Source organism: Cornus florida, unplaced genomic scaffold, assembly GCF_030987335.1.
Source record: "Cornus florida cultivar Cherokee Brave unplaced genomic scaffold, ASM3098733v1 CherokeeBrave_3.0.0_Hap2_Chr08, whole genome shotgun sequence".
In the NCBI taxonomy this organism is placed as follows: domain Eukaryota; kingdom Viridiplantae; phylum Streptophyta; class Magnoliopsida; order Cornales; family Cornaceae; genus Cornus; species Cornus florida.
The window spans coordinates 25,812,509-25,831,046 of NW_026775578.1; the positions used below are offsets into that span (position 1 = coordinate 25,812,509).

General features: G+C 34.3%; 2 protein-coding genes across 3 annotated transcripts; one reads left to right on the forward strand and one right to left on the reverse strand.

The window, feature by feature from the left end:
• Nucleotides 1-984: 984 nt before the first annotated feature.
• On the reverse strand, nt 985-3,824 carry LOC132270927 (KIN17-like protein). 2 transcript variants are annotated; one of them, XM_059772147.1, is made up of 3 exons: nt 3,528-3,824; nt 3,079-3,152; nt 985-2,484 (listed from the first exon to the last, which is right to left on the reverse strand). In XM_059772147.1, exon 3 carries the CDS (start codon nt 2,401-2,403, stop codon nt 1,219-1,221), a length of 1,185 nt encoding a protein of 394 aa, XP_059628130.1. In that variant the 5' UTR covers nt 2,404-2,484; nt 3,079-3,152; nt 3,528-3,824; the 3' UTR covers nt 985-1,218. The 2 variants fall into 2 exon arrangements, with proteins under 2 accessions (XP_059628130.1, XP_059628129.1); XM_059772146.1 differs by lacking the exon at nt 3,079-3,152 and having other exon boundaries at nt 3,528-3,823.
• Nucleotides 3,825-12,241: 8,417 nt separating this feature from the next.
• Nucleotides 12,242-13,052, forward strand: LOC132269911 (uncharacterized). Its single transcript, XM_059771130.1, has 2 exons — nt 12,242-12,440; nt 12,550-13,052. Exons 1-2 carry the CDS (start codon nt 12,242-12,244, stop codon nt 13,050-13,052), a joined length of 702 nt encoding a protein of 233 aa, XP_059627113.1.
• The last annotated feature ends 5,486 nt before the right edge of the window (nt 13,053-18,538 follow it).

Sequence of the window (18,538 nt, forward strand, 5' to 3'; positions counted from 1 at the left end):
AGCAAAGGGATGAAATTGCACAGCTAACAAGAAGGTGGATTCATGGTGATATGGGTGTCCTTTAGGGAGACATGCTTTAGTTTTCTTTAACCAAATGTGATTTATCTAACATGTGGATGGGCGACCTACACCTCAAAAAAAGAGGAAAACGTACACTTGGAATGGTATGCACAAGATAAAAGAGAAGAAAAACTAGCTTCGTGCTTTACAAGTATGCATAGATGGTGACTTAACCAAATGACAACACCTTTAAATCTATGCCAGAAGTCACTTGCATAATATTACCAAATTCAAATTAGTCCCACCTATGCATTCATCAATTAATAAATTTAATCAACTAAACTACGTTGTAAAGTCCACATGAGTGACAGCAATAACCATATTGGTCTCAACATATAGTTCTTCCAAATTTTAAATTTTAATGAAAGGGAAGTTATAAAATAAATGAATATTCAACCTTCACAGAATGAACCAATAAATGATTAATATACAAATATGTGTGTGTGTGTGTGTGATAAGTAAATGATGAATATTCAACCTTTACAAAATGAAACTATAAATGTTTACAATGAATAAGCACAGAAGTATATTAAAGCCTTAAAGGGACTGTTCATAAGAAACCATAGAAAAGGTCAGGGCAAACCTCACTAGCTACTGATGCTAATAGAAAGTCATGGCTTCTAGAACCCATATGATAATTCATTGAAAAAAATAGTCCATATATGGGTGGCAACACATGCATCCAGGATATACATATAGTTATCCAAACCATTACCAATTCACAGCCATGAATGGTTTCTAGACCCTTCATAATAATCGTTTGACCAATATATAATCCACGAGTGGGTGGGGTGGGCATTGCATGCATCCACAAAATTACAAGAACAGACACAACAGATTTTACCAGGGAAAATTCAACCAACGCTAATGAAACATGGTATAACAATACATATAGCTTAAAAGAAGATGGAAGATGACAAAACATGTCAAAAAGGTTTCTCACAATTATATGATAGACCAAGGCAAACGTGAAAAAATAAGAATCCAATGTTTTGCTGGCCTTCTCAAGAGATACACAGACAATGGTACAAATGTTTGCATTCTTGTTACTGAAACTAGCAAGGCTCACTCTGACTTACCAAACCCAAAATTAACACTAAGCTATCAGCAAAACATGAGAAAAAAATTGTAAATTCAATGATCTACCTGGGGATGTCACTAGAAAATTTTGCATATATCCTCATATTCAACAGACTGAAGCACCCTGCCATCATATATACCCTTCTCAATCTGCACCTTGGCACAAAATTTTTCTGTGTTTACTGAAAGCAAGCGCGCATTTGATCCACGATATGCCCCATTAACTATTCTCACTAGACCCCCAATTTGTGGAATTACTGTTTCGAGCTCTTCCTGATCGATCCTCAGCACGCCCTTACGCTCAAGCATTTCAATTTCCCCTACATATTTATCAATTATCTTACGCACAACACCCTTTTGCTTATAGTACCCCTTCTCAGCCAGTGCCCTGCTCATGACCTTAACAACAATTCCTTCACACAACCAATAATCCTTCCTATTAATCCGTTCCTTCGCCTTCTCTTGCTCTCTCATCAAATCATCCAAAGCTGATTTACTGCCACCCCCATTTTTTATTGATTTTCCATTGTCTTTAACTTTCTTAGTATCATTCTCTGCCCCTTCAAATACCAATTTGGAGCTCTTGGATTTTTCTTTTTCAATTGGTTTTGAAGAGGAACCAAGTGCGAATGCAATCTTCTCACCACTCTCTGACTTTGACAGTGGTAGCAGTGCAGACCCCGAAGGCTGTGTGTCCTCATTTCCCACTGGCATTAACTGTTCAGCCCTTTCGATTTGCTTCAAAATTTCCCTTTCTTGCTTCTCTTCCTCTACTATATCAGCCTTAATTCGCTTATTTTTCAACCTTTCCTTAAAAAGGGTCTCCGAATCTCTATCTATATAAGTAATAAACCACCCCTTTGGGGTCTCCTCAACCTTGCACTTGCCAGTTCGCCCCAAATGCTTCACAAACTCGGTCAACGTGGCCCACTCAGTGGAATTCATATGAACATGATGACGATCTGCAATATATTCATTATATACTACGGTGGCAGCAATACGGCTGAAGCGGTGGCTGCGCTTCATGTGCTCCAGGAAGGAAGTCTCAAACTCCTCGGTGTAGCCGTCTACTATTCGGTTAGGGTTTTGGCCAAATACCTGCATTTGGCGCTGGTGGCTTTCACTCATACAATGGCACTTGAAGCCATTCTCGTCCCTGCATTGTTTCTGACACATCTGACAGTACCACCGAAGCTTCTGTAGACCCTTCGCCTTGATTCGGTTTGCAATTGCCTTTGGTGTCAAAAATTCGTTCTTCCCCATAGGAATTTCCCAGGTAAAACCACAACTTTCTCAAAACCAGAAATAGGATTGATCAATCCAGTCTACTATTCCACAGCTTGCCTGCAAAATTTTAAAAAAAATCTCATAACTTTATTAAAGAAAGCCTAACACATACTTCCAAAACCATACCTAATTATTGTGTGAGCAAATCAGAAAAAAGCCCAAAAAGCCCATTCTTAAGTTTCCAAGTATTGAAGCAACAGACTAACCCCACTCCAAATCACCATATTAAAATCAAATAAAAAACAAAATTGAAAATAGAGATTCAAACGAGCCAAACCGAGCTAGAGCTAGAGCCAGTTTGAGCTCGGTTTGGTTTTGCTGCAACAGTAACCAACAACCCATCAGAATCCATCGAATCATTAAAAAGAAAACATTTAGATATTTTTTGTTTCCACAATGACAAAAAGAGAAATTTTCACACCAAGGCCTAAGGTTCAATCTTTTCAAACTAAGAATTATTGAAGGCAAAAAATTGGTTTTCAAAAACTGTTTGAATAATAGAGGGAGAAAGAGAAAAAAGGGAGTGATTTACCATAGAGCATGAAAAATCCCTAATTTGCGAAGAAAAACCTAAAAGATATACTCTATACACACCTATATATATATATATATATAGAGTGAGAGAGAGGAGGAGATAGAGAGAACTCTCACCTGAAGAGGGATAACGTGATCGATGGTCGTCAATAATTAGTTTATATATATATATATACTCTAAGCTGTGAATGCTGAAAGGTGAGATTAAACGTGGAGTCAGATATTTCTAATCGTATTATTCGATCGAAATTTACATATATAAGCATATATATATATATATATATATATATATATATATATATATTACTTGCAAAAAATATAAAAGTAGTATATATAGAGAGAGAGTGGATGGAGATATAGGAAGAAGGAATCGGACTTGAAGTTTCAAAATTCAATAATGAACCAGACCAAATGAAATTAGATCAAAAAGGAGATAAAAGATTCCATAAACACGCGGAATCAATCAAGAAAAAAAAAAAGAAAAAAAAAAAGGATCAATTTCAGATTGGAAAAAGCGAAAAAGGAACCCATTACCATAAATTGGAATTATTGGAAGAGTTACTTACTTGTAATCTTTTTGGCGCTGCTCCTGATGAAACTGAAGCTAATCTCCCAAACACTAACCCAAATCTTCTCCTTCAACTTCGAGCCTTCGAGGAGCGACAGGAGCCCTAGAACACAAATCGTTTTTCCAATTTTTTTTCTTGATTCGAAAAGCATAAAAATGGGTAAAGAAATTCAGTGGCTAAAAGACAGCCAAACTGAACAAAATTGGGCCCATAAACCCAAACGTTTTATTTCTATTATGCGTCAACAAATATTTTTTTTTTTTCCCTGCATCCTCAATTTTTTTTTTGTATGATCAACTTTTGTTTTGGGCCAAATTTTGAGGCCTAGTATAACTATATTTGTTGGACCAAAATTTGAGACCCCCAAATTTGGAGGTCATGGTAGGAAAATAAGGCGCTAGAAGATATACAAGTATACATTGGTATTCAGAGACATGAAAATAGAGAAAATATACTCACATGTATGAAGTCATTTTGGTAAAGGAAAATTAATCAAAGCATATTTAAATGCTTTTGTGTGTCACTGTATCTGTGAGAGAGGGAAGGTAAGAATGGTGGCCTTATATAAAGAGAGGATATATAAGATATATGTTGGGTTTTTTTTTTTTTTTTGGGAATTTTTGGAATGTTTGAAAAATCCAACATTTTATGAAGTGTGTTTTAATATTTTTTTATGGATAAAGTACAACAAACCCCCTTAAATTATATCTCAATGAGCAAAAAAACCCCTAATTTCTAAAGGAACATTAAACCCTAGATTATGCTGTTTGGTTGCACTTAGGGCTGCAACTCGGGTGGGCCTAACCCGAATTCACCCGAGCCCAGCCCGTATTTTTATGGGCTTGGACAATGATTTTTTTGTTCTGGGCCTGGGCCTGGGCTGAGTTTATTGAGCCCGAATTCAATTCGGGCCGGGCTCGGGTAGATATGTTATGAAGCCCGAAGCCCAACCCGAACCCGCCCGAAATGTTAATATTGGTTATGAATTTTATATTTTGTTGGAATGTGACTTGTTATTTTGTTAACTTTGTACTTATTTATTATTAATGTTGGACGTTCTGTATATTTTAAATATTTTGTTAACTTTGTATGTTTTGTATTTTGTTGGAAGCGTCATCATGAACACACATCACATAGATTCAAGGCCTTGTGGTATTGCTACCTTATCATCATTATCAGCTTCTGGACTTGTCATCTTGATGTTGTTGGAGATGATGATGCACTACTTGAACATGATGAGGTTGAAACTTGAAACTCATACAACTGCTCCAACTCCAAGCACTAATAAAATTGAGAGAGCCCGATTTAAAAGTCCAAGAAAACTCGAAAATATAACCCGAATAAAGAACCCGAGTTTAGCCCGTGTTTTAAAAATTAAGTATGGGCTGGGCTTGGGCTCACTAGGCGAAACTATACCTAGGCTTGGGCTGAAGATTTGTATGTTGGGCTGAGCCCGAGTTAAGTATCCAATTCGCCCGAGTTGCAGCCCTAATTGCACTTCACCCAATCCGGCCACTGATTGATTTCTAGCGCACGTGATAACCAATATTCTCTAAATGACCATAGAGCCCTTATCATAAGTAAAAGACCATAATGACCTTTGAAGTTCAGACTTAACATATTCACGCTGCTGCCCTCCCTTCCCTTCTCTATGTCCTCTGTTCATCCATTACATCGCCGCCGTTGGTTCTCTCCTTGGCCGCCGTATGTCTATCAATGCTATTTTTAAGGTTTTTTTTATTTTGGTTACTGTTCTTGTCATCCCACCACTCACAATATTCTGTGAACCATCGTCCATCCCACGTCGGCGACCATCGTCGAGCAGGCTCAGTATAGTTGGACCCAATTAGTGTCCAAACAAGCCCTAACGTCTATTTTCTTCATCGATCTGTCATATATAAGTTGCCCTAATTCATTCATTGTCCTTCTTCCTCATCGATCCGTGGCCCTCCTCCTTCCATATCACTGTATCTGTCTATATATATATATATATATATATCTATATCTCGTTTAATTTTGGCATGTCTCTCTCTCTCTCAAATTAAACATGTCTATCTCTCTTTCTCTATATATATTATATACACATATATACTGATGTATTGTATTTTTTTTTTTACAGAGGATGTGATATATATATACACATGGATTTTTTGGTAGAAGATTTTTGGAAAGAAGATCTATATATATATATATATGTGTATATTATGTATATATATAAAATGATATATGTTGATATATATAAAATTGCAAGAATAATCTGTTCATAAGGGAATTGGTTCAGATTCTATATATAGAACAATATATATATATATATATATATATTTGGAAAGAAGATCTATATATATAAATAGAACGTTATATCTCTATATATCGAGAGAGAACTACTTTCTGATTTTTGGGAAAGAAAGGTTAAAACGATCTTTGATAAGGGTAAATTGGTCTTTCTATTTTTCGGGCACCAGAAGATGATGTGGTGGGGTAAATTGCAACAAAATTATAATTAAAGAGGATTTTTTGTAATTAGGGAGGTTTGTTGTAAAACTTCAATAGTTTAAAAGAGTTTGTTGCACTTTACCCATTTCTTTTATTTTTATTATTATATTGATAAAAGCGAATTTTTAAATTTATCTTTTTAAAAAAAGATATTGCACTTGTTAATGTTAAAACGATAGTTTTGGTATGTTATAAAGAATAGTATATCCTACTATAACTAGTTTTTTTTGAATTACAAAAAAAAAGAAAAAAAGAAAAAAAAGAAACAAACTAGTTATTTAGGTTTTCTACCAACAGCTTTAACTATAATCACAACTCTATTTATTGTTTTGAGCAACATACTGATTTATTTGAAATTAATTAAATGAACAACAATTCATAGTATTCTATAATTAGTACTTATCGGGTCAGTTATCAATTCTTGGTAATTGAGATTAATATTTAGAAATAGATATTACCTATCTTGATCGATCAGATTTATTTATTTTTGTTTGGTAGGTGGTTGATTCAAATTTTGGAGATCTTTATCAAGATTTATAAGTCTGATTTCAATGGCTACCTATAGAACTTTTGATCTCAAAGTGAAATGCTTATGTGATGGATGCAAAGAAAAGATTGATAAAGTGCTGAAAAATGCATCTGGAGTGCAATCACATGACATAGATGAAGATGAGATGAAGGTGATCATCTCAGGCAACCCACGTTATTAAAAAAATGGTTGAACTGAAAGTCCTTTAGTCTAATGGTATAACCTCCTCATCTTCAAAGAAGAGGGGAGGGGTTCAAGTCCGGACGTGGGCAAAAAAGTGTGTGTGTGTGTTTGTTTTACCATCCAAAAAAAAAAAAAAAAAAATGATTGATAAGCATCTAAAGAAGATATCATATTTAGAGTTCATGTTGGATGAGAACACCACCTTTACCACTGTGAACACGAAGACGAAGGTACCGGCAAGACTAGTTGAAGGAGCTCGTGGCTACCTAAAAATGGTACCAGTCCTACCCCAAGCGATGCAGTTTACAAGAACTCAAAGTTACTCGAGGGTAAGACCTTTTTTTTTTTTTTTTTTTTTTCATGAAAAGCATGAACATATCAAATAGTATGTCTAAATAATGTATAACACATTTATGTGTAATAATCTCTAAATGCATGTTTAATGGAATGTATATACTAATTTTATAAATCTCCAATTATGTGTATATGAAACATTAATTTTGAGATTTAATTTGTAAATATCTTACCCAAAATAGTGTGATTTTATAAATGGTCTATGATTAAGAAGCTCAATTTTGCCATCTTACTGCACAGAGGCATTTTTGGAATTTTATGGGGTTGGAGTTAAGTCAACCAAACTTAGATGGTAATTGAGCCAAACCTTGGTGAGGCTAAAGTCATTTACTTTACAAATTATTATTACCTCAGTCCTCATTTAAATGTCAACGGTGACTCACAAGGTGAGTATGTAGAAATAGAAATACATAAATAGAAATAGAATGGATGATGGTGGGCCGAACGTGGTGTGTCACGGTTCTTAAAATAGGACATTTAAATTGAGATGGAGGGAGTATATTTTTATATATAAATAAAAATAGAAATAGAATGGATGATGGTGGACCGGATGGAGATAGCAAAGGGTTAGGAGGCTTTAAGGGCCTGCTTAGTTTGTAATTTTTAAAATAATTTTTTATTTTTAAATAATTAAAAATAGAATATTGTGAGAATTTTCCTTAAGACCGTAGTTGGTATTCTTCTTGGAGATCCAACTATTGTTGCATCTGTGTTGGTAGAATTAATTTCCAAATAGGTCAAATTTGGCCATTGCTTTGGTGATTTAGTTAGTAATGTTAAAAAGTTTGGCCATATACAACTTGGTTTCTAACTTTTTTCCTTTGCTTTTTTCAGGTTCATTTTTTTTTTAGTAATGAAATCTATTACTACTAGGCGTCATTTGTTTTATATGTACTGTTTTGTTTTGGTGAGAAATTAATCTGCAATAAAGATTTTGGTGAGATTAGAAGTGTTGTTAATATCATTGGAAGGGCATGCTCTTCCTTATTTTATAACTGTTTTTTTTTTATTTTTTATTTTTATATATATTCTGCTCAGGTTGTATTTCAATTTTGAGTCTATGCTTCATTCCATGGAATACTGCAGTGGGTCTCGACTAACAAAGAAATTAATAGCCTGGCACAAGAGCCTTCTTCTTCCTTATATTTAGGGCATTGATATTATGATGTGGTTGGATTACTGGCTTCCAAATGGGCATTTGCTCAATCAGATCAACTTTAATGATGGGGAAATTTTTCAACTGGACTTGAGAGTCAAAGTTGATAAGCTAATTTCCTTGAATCATTGAATTGTACTTGACTCACTTGCTCACATTCCCTTCTTTCAATCACAGAACTTTCACACTCAACTAAATGAACTGCCAAATCCTTCCACCAATGCTGATACAGTTTTATGGTTACCTTCACCTAGCTGCAATTTCTCCCTTGCTCATACAATCAAATACCTCCTCCCTCCCACTTTCATTTTCCCATGGCATAAGACCATTTGGTTTAAACATCATATTCCCAAACATAGCTTTATTGCGTGGTTAACAACAAAAGGAAGACTTTATTGGTACAAGCATTGTACCAATGTTTGTTTTCTTTGCCTAGCCAACAATGAATCCTTAGACCATCTATTCTTCCAGTGTGAGTTCTCAAATGTGGTGTGGTCATTCATTCAACACACAATTGGGTTGTACATTCTAGTTGGAAAGAACTGATCTTATGGTGTTCTGCTCATTGGAGTGCTAGTGATTTTCTGGTGCATAAGTTACTACTCTCTGCTGCTGTCTACTTTCTATGGATGGAAAGAAATAATAAGGCCTTCAGGAACACCTCCTCATCCCCAACCTCAGTTATTTCTCAGATAAAGAAATGTTTAAAAGGAAAACTGGCCTCAATTAAGCTAAAGAATGCTTCTGATCTGAGGAATGTTAGGAGAGTTGAAGACCTGCAGAAACTGTTCGTGGATGGATGCAGTAATGCCTGTGCTCAGGCTTTAACTATCCCTTAAACTTGGTTGCCTTTAATGGAAATGTTTACTGGAAGATGTTTGCTTGGATGGTTGCTTCTTATGTTTGTATTGCATTCTGTTTACCTGAACTAACAGAAGTCTGGTTCTGTAACCTATTATGTATTTGCTTGCTAGGACTGGTTCATTGCATTTGTATTTGCTGGGATTCTGCTGCTGCCTTGTGCAGCTTGTTGTTCCTATCTTATAGGACTCTCTTGTACATTATTTTTTCCATTTATACAAGCTTACCCTTTAACTAAAAAAAAAGATAACTATTTGAAACTCATAAAATCACTCAATTTTATGATAAACTTGGATCTTCTCTTGTGTTATTTTTATTCTGTGTTTATATTGTGCCAATACAAATTTACATCGCTTATATAACAACTCGTAATCTACATGATGCTTACATAGAATTCGATCTAAATAGGGATCTCATCACACTGACATAATGGCTGACAACTTGTAAATGTTTGGTTGACTAAATGGAGGCCGTCAAAGAAAGTTCCATCTCTCGATAATTATGTGTGTCACGGCAATATTATTATCTATTTTCTTTAATCAGATAATAACAAACCACTTTTCCTTAACCTGAGACTAAGCATCAAAAGTTTCGTTTAATTAAACCAACGTCAAATCGCACAAGATTTATATAATATATAGTTTACAACCATGCACTATTTTAAGAAAATAATTGTGCTGTCAACCAAATGACTTTCCACTATTTGAAGGATGTTGGAAGGAGATTTATTTTACGTAGCATCCTTGAAGTTTCTTGGCACCCAAGAAAATAATTAAGCAGTCAACTAGATTTAGACAACCCACCAAATTAAATGACACTCTAGTGCAAGATGTTATAACCGACTTAATTACTATATATGTATATATATGCACGCACGCATACATAGTTCAAGAGGATTTGATATGAGCTAGACCTGAATATACATATACATATATATATAATATAGTATAATATAACTTCCGAACCTATACCTTTCTATTCCCACTGGACCGGACGGTAGTTGTCTTGAAAATCATTAAACATATATATATATATATATATATATATATATATATAATTTATAACTTCCGAACCTAGCTATATATACCTTTCTGTATCATTCAGTATCAGAGATTACCAAGTATATACCAACTTTCACCTAATCTGTTATTATAAGGCTTTGAGGTTTTCTTAGCCTCTAAGAGGGAGACCAGTCTTTGAATTTGCTTTAAATATTGCAAATGAATCACATCGCATCTATTAATATTGATAACAAGGTAGTTGTTTTGTGACACTTCATATAAACCCTAAAATCGATTTAATCACATTGAATCGCTGTCCCCTCCCTCTGCGGTTGCTGCCTTTTGGTTTTGGACACATAACTCTAGCAAACTGCCCTCATTTGAGTAAAGTTTCGTTATCTGTTCTTTTACATGCTGTGAAACAATTATAGTTTTAATTAGTTATTTATTTGTTTTTGTTTAATAGTTGTTTAATTCAATCAAATTTTTGGAAATTAAGTAATTTAACAGATGAATTAAGGAGATCTGATCATATATATAAATATATATATATATCTGTCTTGTCTCCTTTTGTGATCAGCTGGAATTAATTAGTCGGATTTCAGTGGACTCCTCTATGGTTGCCCCTAAGACTTTTGTTCTGAAACTGTACTGTACATGCATTGGATGTAAGAAAGAGGTTCGGAAAGTGCTGCAAAATTATCCAGGACTAAAGCATTCAAGTGAAATAGATGAAAATGAAGGGAAGTTGACCATCTCAGGTACCGCTGACCCACACGCACCCATCTATAGCAGCAATATTCAAGAAGTCTGGAAAGAAAGTGGAGCTGCAGACCATGCACATTGTACCAGTAAAACGAGCTGTTAAAGGAGTTCATGACCACCCACATCAAGGGTCCAAACTGTAAGAATTTTTTGTTTTTATTTTTTTATTTTTTAATCTTGAAAACTGAAACATATCATAAGTCAGTCTAGGAAATACAAATTAGACTAACCTTAATTAGTTAAACAATATTTATGCATGCATTTTAAAAAGGCCAAAACACAATCATCTTGTTCGTTTGATATTCCTCTTTTGTTAACTAGCTAGCTAGTAGTTGTTTAAAAGTTCTTTCTTTCTCCAAGGTGCCCTTTATTTAATTTTTTTTTAGAGGTTTACTTCCAAAAATTATAAGATTGCTCCGCTACCAGGAATTTTCCAAGTAATTGTCTGACATGCATATGGGATGAGGACTACAATTGGGTTGTCGGTGGTGAGTTCGGTGAGGATGAATTCATAGCAGCAATATTTAATTAAGAAGTCTGGAAAGAAAGTGGAGCTGCAGACCATGCAAATTGTACCAGTAAAACCAGCTGTTAAAGGAGTTCATAACCACCCACATCAAGGGTCCAAACTGTAAGAATTTTTTGTTTTTTATTTTTATTATTTTTATTTTTTATCTTGAAAACTGAAACATATCATAAGTATGCCTACGAAATACATTTCATATATGGATGAATTAAACTAACCTTAATTCGTTTAACAATTATGCATGCATTTTAAAAAGGCCAAAACACAATCATCTTGTTCGTTTGATATTCTTCTTTTTTTAACTAGCTAGTATATAGTTGTTAAAAAGGAGTTCTTCCTCCAAGGTGCCCTTTATTTAATTTGTTCGAAGAGGTTTACTTCCAAAAAATTTAAGATTACTCCGCTACCAGGATTTTTCCAAGTAATTGTTCGGTATGTATATAGGATGAGGACTACATGTGTATGGTGGTGGATTATTGGATATTCTAAGAGCCCAACATCATTAGAGTCAAAGAAAACCACTTATTCCAAATATTTGATGTCCATCCAAATATTTGATGTCCATTCAATTTTCAGCCGCCCTCACTAACATTCTTTACAAAATTATCTATAATTTTTTTTAAAATGTCCCTACTTTTTTGTGAAAATATTAAATATGTCTCACTAAATTTCTAATGATACCCCTATACACTATTATTGTTCAAAGTTGCCTCCTCTCATACAAATCTCTGGGTCCGTCACTATATACATAGAAGTCTATCTAGATCTTAGCTTATATGCAAAAGTTTTATTTTCCTCTAATTAAATTTCCTCGCACATGAAAATTAAATGCTTAAAGTCTGCATGATTATTGATCCAACACTTCCTTTCTGTTCTCTTGATTTCAGGGAAGGAATTGTTGATCAGGGTGCTCTCACCATGACTAGTACTGCTAAGAAAAATCAAACTGGCCACAAGCACGATTTCGAGTTGATCAAAAGCTATAACAAACCGTTCACTTGTGCTGAATGCAAGGAGGAAGGCTTTGGACCTAGATACAGATGTAACCACTTTGATCGATCACGAGCTCCATGAGAAATGCAGGTCCCCCAAACCTGAAATTTCCCATGAATTTGTCAGAGGATCCACTCTGAAATTCCTTGATCATGAAGTTCCTAGGAAACAGTCCACGAAATGTTGCATTGCTTGTGGGAGGAACATATGTGGCTCTTTCTACCACGACAAAGCAAAGGGATGGAGCTTGCACCCTTGTTGTTGCAACCTCGAAAGTAAACTATGCATCGATGGTGTGAATTTCGAGCTTCATGACAAGGTGTTATCAAAGTGCATGTGGTGCAACAAGAAAGACCACAAAACTAACATTCCGGGCTGGTCTTACGTTTCTGCTTGTAAGAAGTATCACTTTCACGTACACTGTGTGACTGAAATGGTTCATGAGGCATGGAAGAAAGGGGTTATTGATAAGGTTGATTCCGTTGCATTAGAGGAGATGGATCTAAAACTCTTACGTAATTCGAACAAGTACGATGGTAAAGGTTTAAAGAATATTATATGGAAGACAGTGAAGATATTCCTCAAGACTATAGTTGGTATTCTTTTTGGGGATCCATCAGTGATTATTGCGTCTATGTTGGAAGAGTTAATCACAGACTAATGAGTCTTTGGCCGTTGTTCTGGTGACTCAATTATTTAGTAATTAATCTTAATGTTTGCCCATATATATATATATATATATATATATATATATATATATAGATAGCTTGGTTTCAGTTTTATTTTATTTATTTATTTATTTTCCTCTTTAGATTGAAAAATAGACTTTTTTTTTTTTTTTTTGTTAATATAATACTAAGAGTCTTCTGTTTTGTATGTATAATTGTACTGCAATTTTTATAATGGCTTTCTGTAACGGGTGGACGCTTGTCCATTTACCTAAAAGCTTAAACTATTGGGTAGTGCTGTATATCCACCCATTTATACCCCAATCACTTTCCCATCCAGATTTGATGTGGGACAAATGACCTTTGTTACATTCTCCCCCACCCAAACTCGCAAAACCCGGAAGCCTTTGGAGTTGGATGCTTGCCGTGACACTGGATCAAGGGTTGAGCCTAACTCTGATACCAACTGTAACGAGTGGGCGCTTGCCATTTACCAAAAAACTCAAGCTATGCATACTGTAATACCCCTAATTTTAAAAGGATAGTTTCGGTATTTATTTATTTGTTTTAATTATATTTTTTAATTATTTAATTGATTATTTGACTAATTGTTTATGTGTATAATTAAATTAAGTGTTATTTGGTTATTTGGATTATGTGTTTATGTGTTATTTGTATTTGTCTATACGTTAGTTGTTTAATTAGATTATGTGTTTAAATGGTGTTTTGATTAATTGTAAATTAAATATTTTATTTTATTTTTTATTTTATAATGTTTTATTTTCTTTTATGGTCATGGTTATGGTTATGGTTAGTAATAATGGGCCAACCAATTAGGTTACATGGACTATTTGGATAGGAAGTTGGATGGGTATGGATTATTATCCATGGATAGTTGTGTATGTATATATATAGATATATATTATATACATATATAAAAAGGGAAGGTAATTTATATATTACTTTTATGGTAATTGGGGTATTAATAGTTAATTTGATTTATATTTTTATATATTTATATAATAAAGATACATAGATTTTATACGTATCATGTTTTGAGTTACCTTTTACTATTATGGTAATTTAGGTATTATTAGAAAATCTGTTAATAAATAATGGAATGTGTATAATTCATTTATTTATTAATGAGATACATAAATTATATACGTAACATATTGTACGTTACCTTTTTATTATTTAGTTATTTTATTTTCTTTATTGTGTTGACTTGGAATGAAATAAGGATTAGGGTTAGTTTTCTTTAGCCTATTTATACATAAGTATAAGTCTGTAGGAGGCTTCAAAATTATATCACGTAATGTATTTTAGAGAGAGAGTTAGAGAGAGAAGGAGGAAAAGGAAGGAAGGAGGAGAGAACCCTTTGGAGAAGAAGATCAAGAAGAAGTTTAACTTTTGATCCGAAAATTTAAGACAAGTTATTCTTCTATCTCCATTCCTTTGATTCGTATTTTTGTACATGTCTAGAAAATTTCAGGATTTATTAAACACATAAAATGAAATAATTATGTATGTTTAATTGGATTAGAACATAGGTTTTATGAAATTGGTTCATATCTGTTCTTGTGTTGTGAATTGATAAATTCATAATTTTGATTTGATTTATTGTATAAATTTTTACATGTTTAAATTATGTATTTTTTTTTTCATATCTGTATATGGATGGAACGTAGAAACATGCCTAGGATTTCTGAAACAAATAAGGATTTAGTGCATAGTTTAAATTCTGGGTTATTCACGTAACAATGTTGAATCGCTATTACAGTGCTCGAGCATTTGATTGTGAAGCTCGAAAATTAGGATAAAAAGCTCGAGCATTTGGTAGTAAAGCTCGAGCCTCAGGATGGAAAAGCTCGAGCACTTGGTTGTGATGCTCGAGCAATTAGTTGTGATGTTCGAGCAATTGGTTGTGATGCTCGAGTATTTGGGGAGGTAAAGCTCGAGCCTGCAGTAGGATGCTCGAGCCTTACCTGGTGAAGTCTCGGAAACAACGTTGTTTTATTTAAAAATTGAAATTATGGAGTTCTAATCATCAAATAAGGACTAGGGATGATTTAATTAACTTTTAAACAAAGTATGAAGAATGCTTAAGTGATTGTATAGAAAAATATATTAATCAGTTTAAGATTTTGTATGTATAGGATATGTGATATAGGAAACTTAAATAAACTATGAGTTGACCTATCTTGTGTTAGCATAATATAATTTTAATATTATGTTTAACTTTGGATTTTTAAATATACTTCTGAATTTGTTACATCAATGGTTGGATTGTGTGGATTTAGTGCACCAGTATGGGATGGTGGCACTATATGGATGGATTAACTTATTAGTTAAGTCCTACCTATTTCATATAAGGGAACGGATTAACTAAAATATTAAGTCCTACTTATATTTGTATCAGGTCAACTAAATAAGTTGAATGACTAACTGGATTATTGGATACTTTTACCTATGTCGTGTCAAGGCAACGAACAGTTGAGCGGCACTACTATGGTTTTTGGATGGATTTTAAATATACAATTATGGTACCACGATATAAGCTTGAGTTTCAGAGTCGATGGTTAGGGAGCGTATATGCAGTAGGATGTATAGCTGGCTACGATGGTTTGAGGTGTACCCTGTTTAGGTATAGGTACACATGCCCACATCGAGTGCGTTTTGTATGTTGCTTGTATTCAGGTTGAGGCTGGTCTATCGTCTAGTGAGAGTCCTTTAGTGTGTATTTAGATATATATACGGACTATTAGTTATTGTTGGATTGACTAGAATGTATACGTGTATCGAATCTCTACTTGGACTGTAGTAGAGTAGAACTTGCTTGTGGGCCTGACCCACCATTATTTTTCAGGTGTCCATCAGGAGTAGAGGTTGTTCGTGCTGAGCAGGGATCAGTCTACTTCACTCTTCCGGAGTTTCTATATAGGAGTTTGGTTTATGTTTCAGCTTTCAGTTTGGTTTTTAAGGGTCCACATAGCATGAATTCCCGAGTTGTAATTATGGAGGATCAATTGTATCATAATGTTCTATTATTAATAAGAATTTATTCTGAGGTTTATTATTGGATTATCATTTTAGTTTCTTTTCAGCATTTTATTTATTCTTCTTTATTCTTTTGCACTCTGTGTTTATTTATTACCGATCTGTTTTTGATATACCTGGGTGTTCGGGCGTGGGCCTGGCAAACCTGCATTCGGAAATCTGGGGGTATCACACATACTCACTCATTTATTTGTTATGAATTAGAAAGAAAAAAAAAAAAATTATTCACTTGACAACAATAGTGATTCAATCATAAACCTGTCGCTTCAATTTTATTGCATATTATTTATAGACACATTTTAACAATATATATTAAACTTGTACCAAAAAATTTCTTACAATGATTTTATGTTATTTTAAAATTTTAATTTTACATTACTAGTTTGGCCCACCAATTAAAAATTCCTGGGTCCACCCCTGTTTGTATGCATTTGGCATTGGCGTCCACAGTGGTGGAGTTTTATTTTTGTTTTACTAAGGGTCATTTAGATCAAATAAAAGGACCTATAAATGTTAATATTGTACTTTAATAATTTAAATGGGTCAATTCACAAGTTAAAGGGCAATTAGGTACTCTTATCATGGTTGGAGTGTTGTTGTTCAAGTTTTCAAGCTTAAAGGGGCAATTGAATCACACTCTCTCTAAGTTGTATTTACCTGTCCTTATTGCAAACTTGAGGGGGGTGTAAGTGCAAATTACCCATAATATTAAAGATTAGAAATGAGGAGAGGAAATCTAAAATGACCGTTTTGTCATTTAAAAAGTATAATTATTTACTTGTAAAGTTAGGGTTAGAATTGCCATTTCATTTAATAATTGTAGTGCAAACGTTAAAAAGTGAAGTGCATATCACCTCCTTATATATATTATATGAAATCATCTATTAAGTTTTTTATAGAATAAAAAATTAAATGAATAAATCAGGTCTGTCTTATTGTGAAATACAGATGTAAACATAGGTTTTTTTCAATCCATAGTATTACATACACGAGAAGTCCATGATGCAGAGAAAATTTTAGAGAGAGATAGTGGGAGAGAGAGAATTTGAAATCGTGTGAGAGAATTTTAGAAAGGAAGAGGTGAATTTTAGTCGAATAGAGGTTGTAAAATTGGGTCTCTTATATAATAGGTAAAATATGAGTGACCCATATTCAACCCATTTAATCATTTATAAAAATAGGTTAAATATGGGTCACCCATTTGACCCATATTTTAAAATGATTCACCCATATCTATTTTAAAATAAGCGAATATGAATAGGTTGGTGGGTCATGACCCATTTTGCCACCCCTACATTACACACACACACACACACACGACAGTACTAGGGAAAAGCCTTTCAACCATGGCCCATGTATTGCCAAACACTCTATGAGCTGCCGTTAACCTACCCACTTCTTCTTCACTAAAAGATTACTCCTTAGTTTTTGATACCATCTATACAACAAAATGGACCAGATCGAAGCTGGGGAAACCACCTTTTGATTCTTCAATTCATTTCTTGCCATCAACTGCAAAGGAATATTCTTGTACATGTTGAAAGAATCAACTGTAACTAAAATTTTTGGATAGTTATCTTATACTCAACTATGAAACCTACACCCCCATCACCAAACTCCATTGCTGGCCGCTTAATCATCTGAAACCTCAATTCCTTCCACCATACAGTACAAAATCACAACATTACACAACTCCTGCTAAAATGCATCATAAATTACCCTCCCACATTACAAAACTGGTTAATGTTTCATCACACCTTACTCATGGAAAAAATCTCACTCCTCCCAAATTAACTGTAGCACCCAAACCCCTAATACCACTCAAGAGATCAGCTTGTAACTACACAGATCACCCTTCTTTACCTCGATCACTTTCAGTTACAGGGGCTACTAAGGAGAAAGTAAGGCGTGCACTGCAGAATGATAGGGTCTGGAATCCTACTGGGGTTGAGATAAATGATGTTGTTCTCCTACCAGAGGGCATCGATGCAGCAGTCATGGATGTTTCAAAATTTCAACTCATTGAAGACTTAGCCAAACTCATGTCCTTATACCAGGAGAAGGAGTGTGAAATTGCAAAGCTTCAGGATATGCTTAAGGAAGCACTGGAAAAAGTAAAGGCATCTCAAAGTGTTGCACATGATCCGCCACTTGTCCATGATCAGCATGATCTGCCACTTGTCCATGACCACCATGAAGGAACAGTTCCTATTCATACGCCACCACAGAGACAACAAAAGGGTATTCCGGACAATTCACAGTTTATTTCAAATTCAAATGGTGAGTCAAATGTCCCCAAATCCCTGCCTCAGATTTTGCCCCATATATGTTACCAACCACCAATGGAAAGTTGTGATACCCACGGATCTCCGGATACGGGTTGGCCAGGCCCACGCCTGATTACTCAAGGATATCAAAC

What these genes read in the sequence shown, in the direction of transcription:
- LOC132269911 (XM_059771130.1), top strand. Translation starts at nt 12,242, where the DNA reads ATGATTATTGATCCAACACTTCCTTTCTGTTCTCTTGATTTCAGGGAA. An exon ending in CTTTGGACCTAGATACAGAT is followed by an intron (nt 12,441 to 12,549) that starts GTAACCACTTTG and finishes TTGATCATGAAG; the next exon opens with TTCCTAGGAAACAGTCCACG.
- LOC132270927 (XM_059772147.1), bottom strand. Translation starts at nt 2,403, where the DNA reads ATGGGGAAGAACGAATTTTTGACACCAAAGGCAATTGCAAACCGAATC.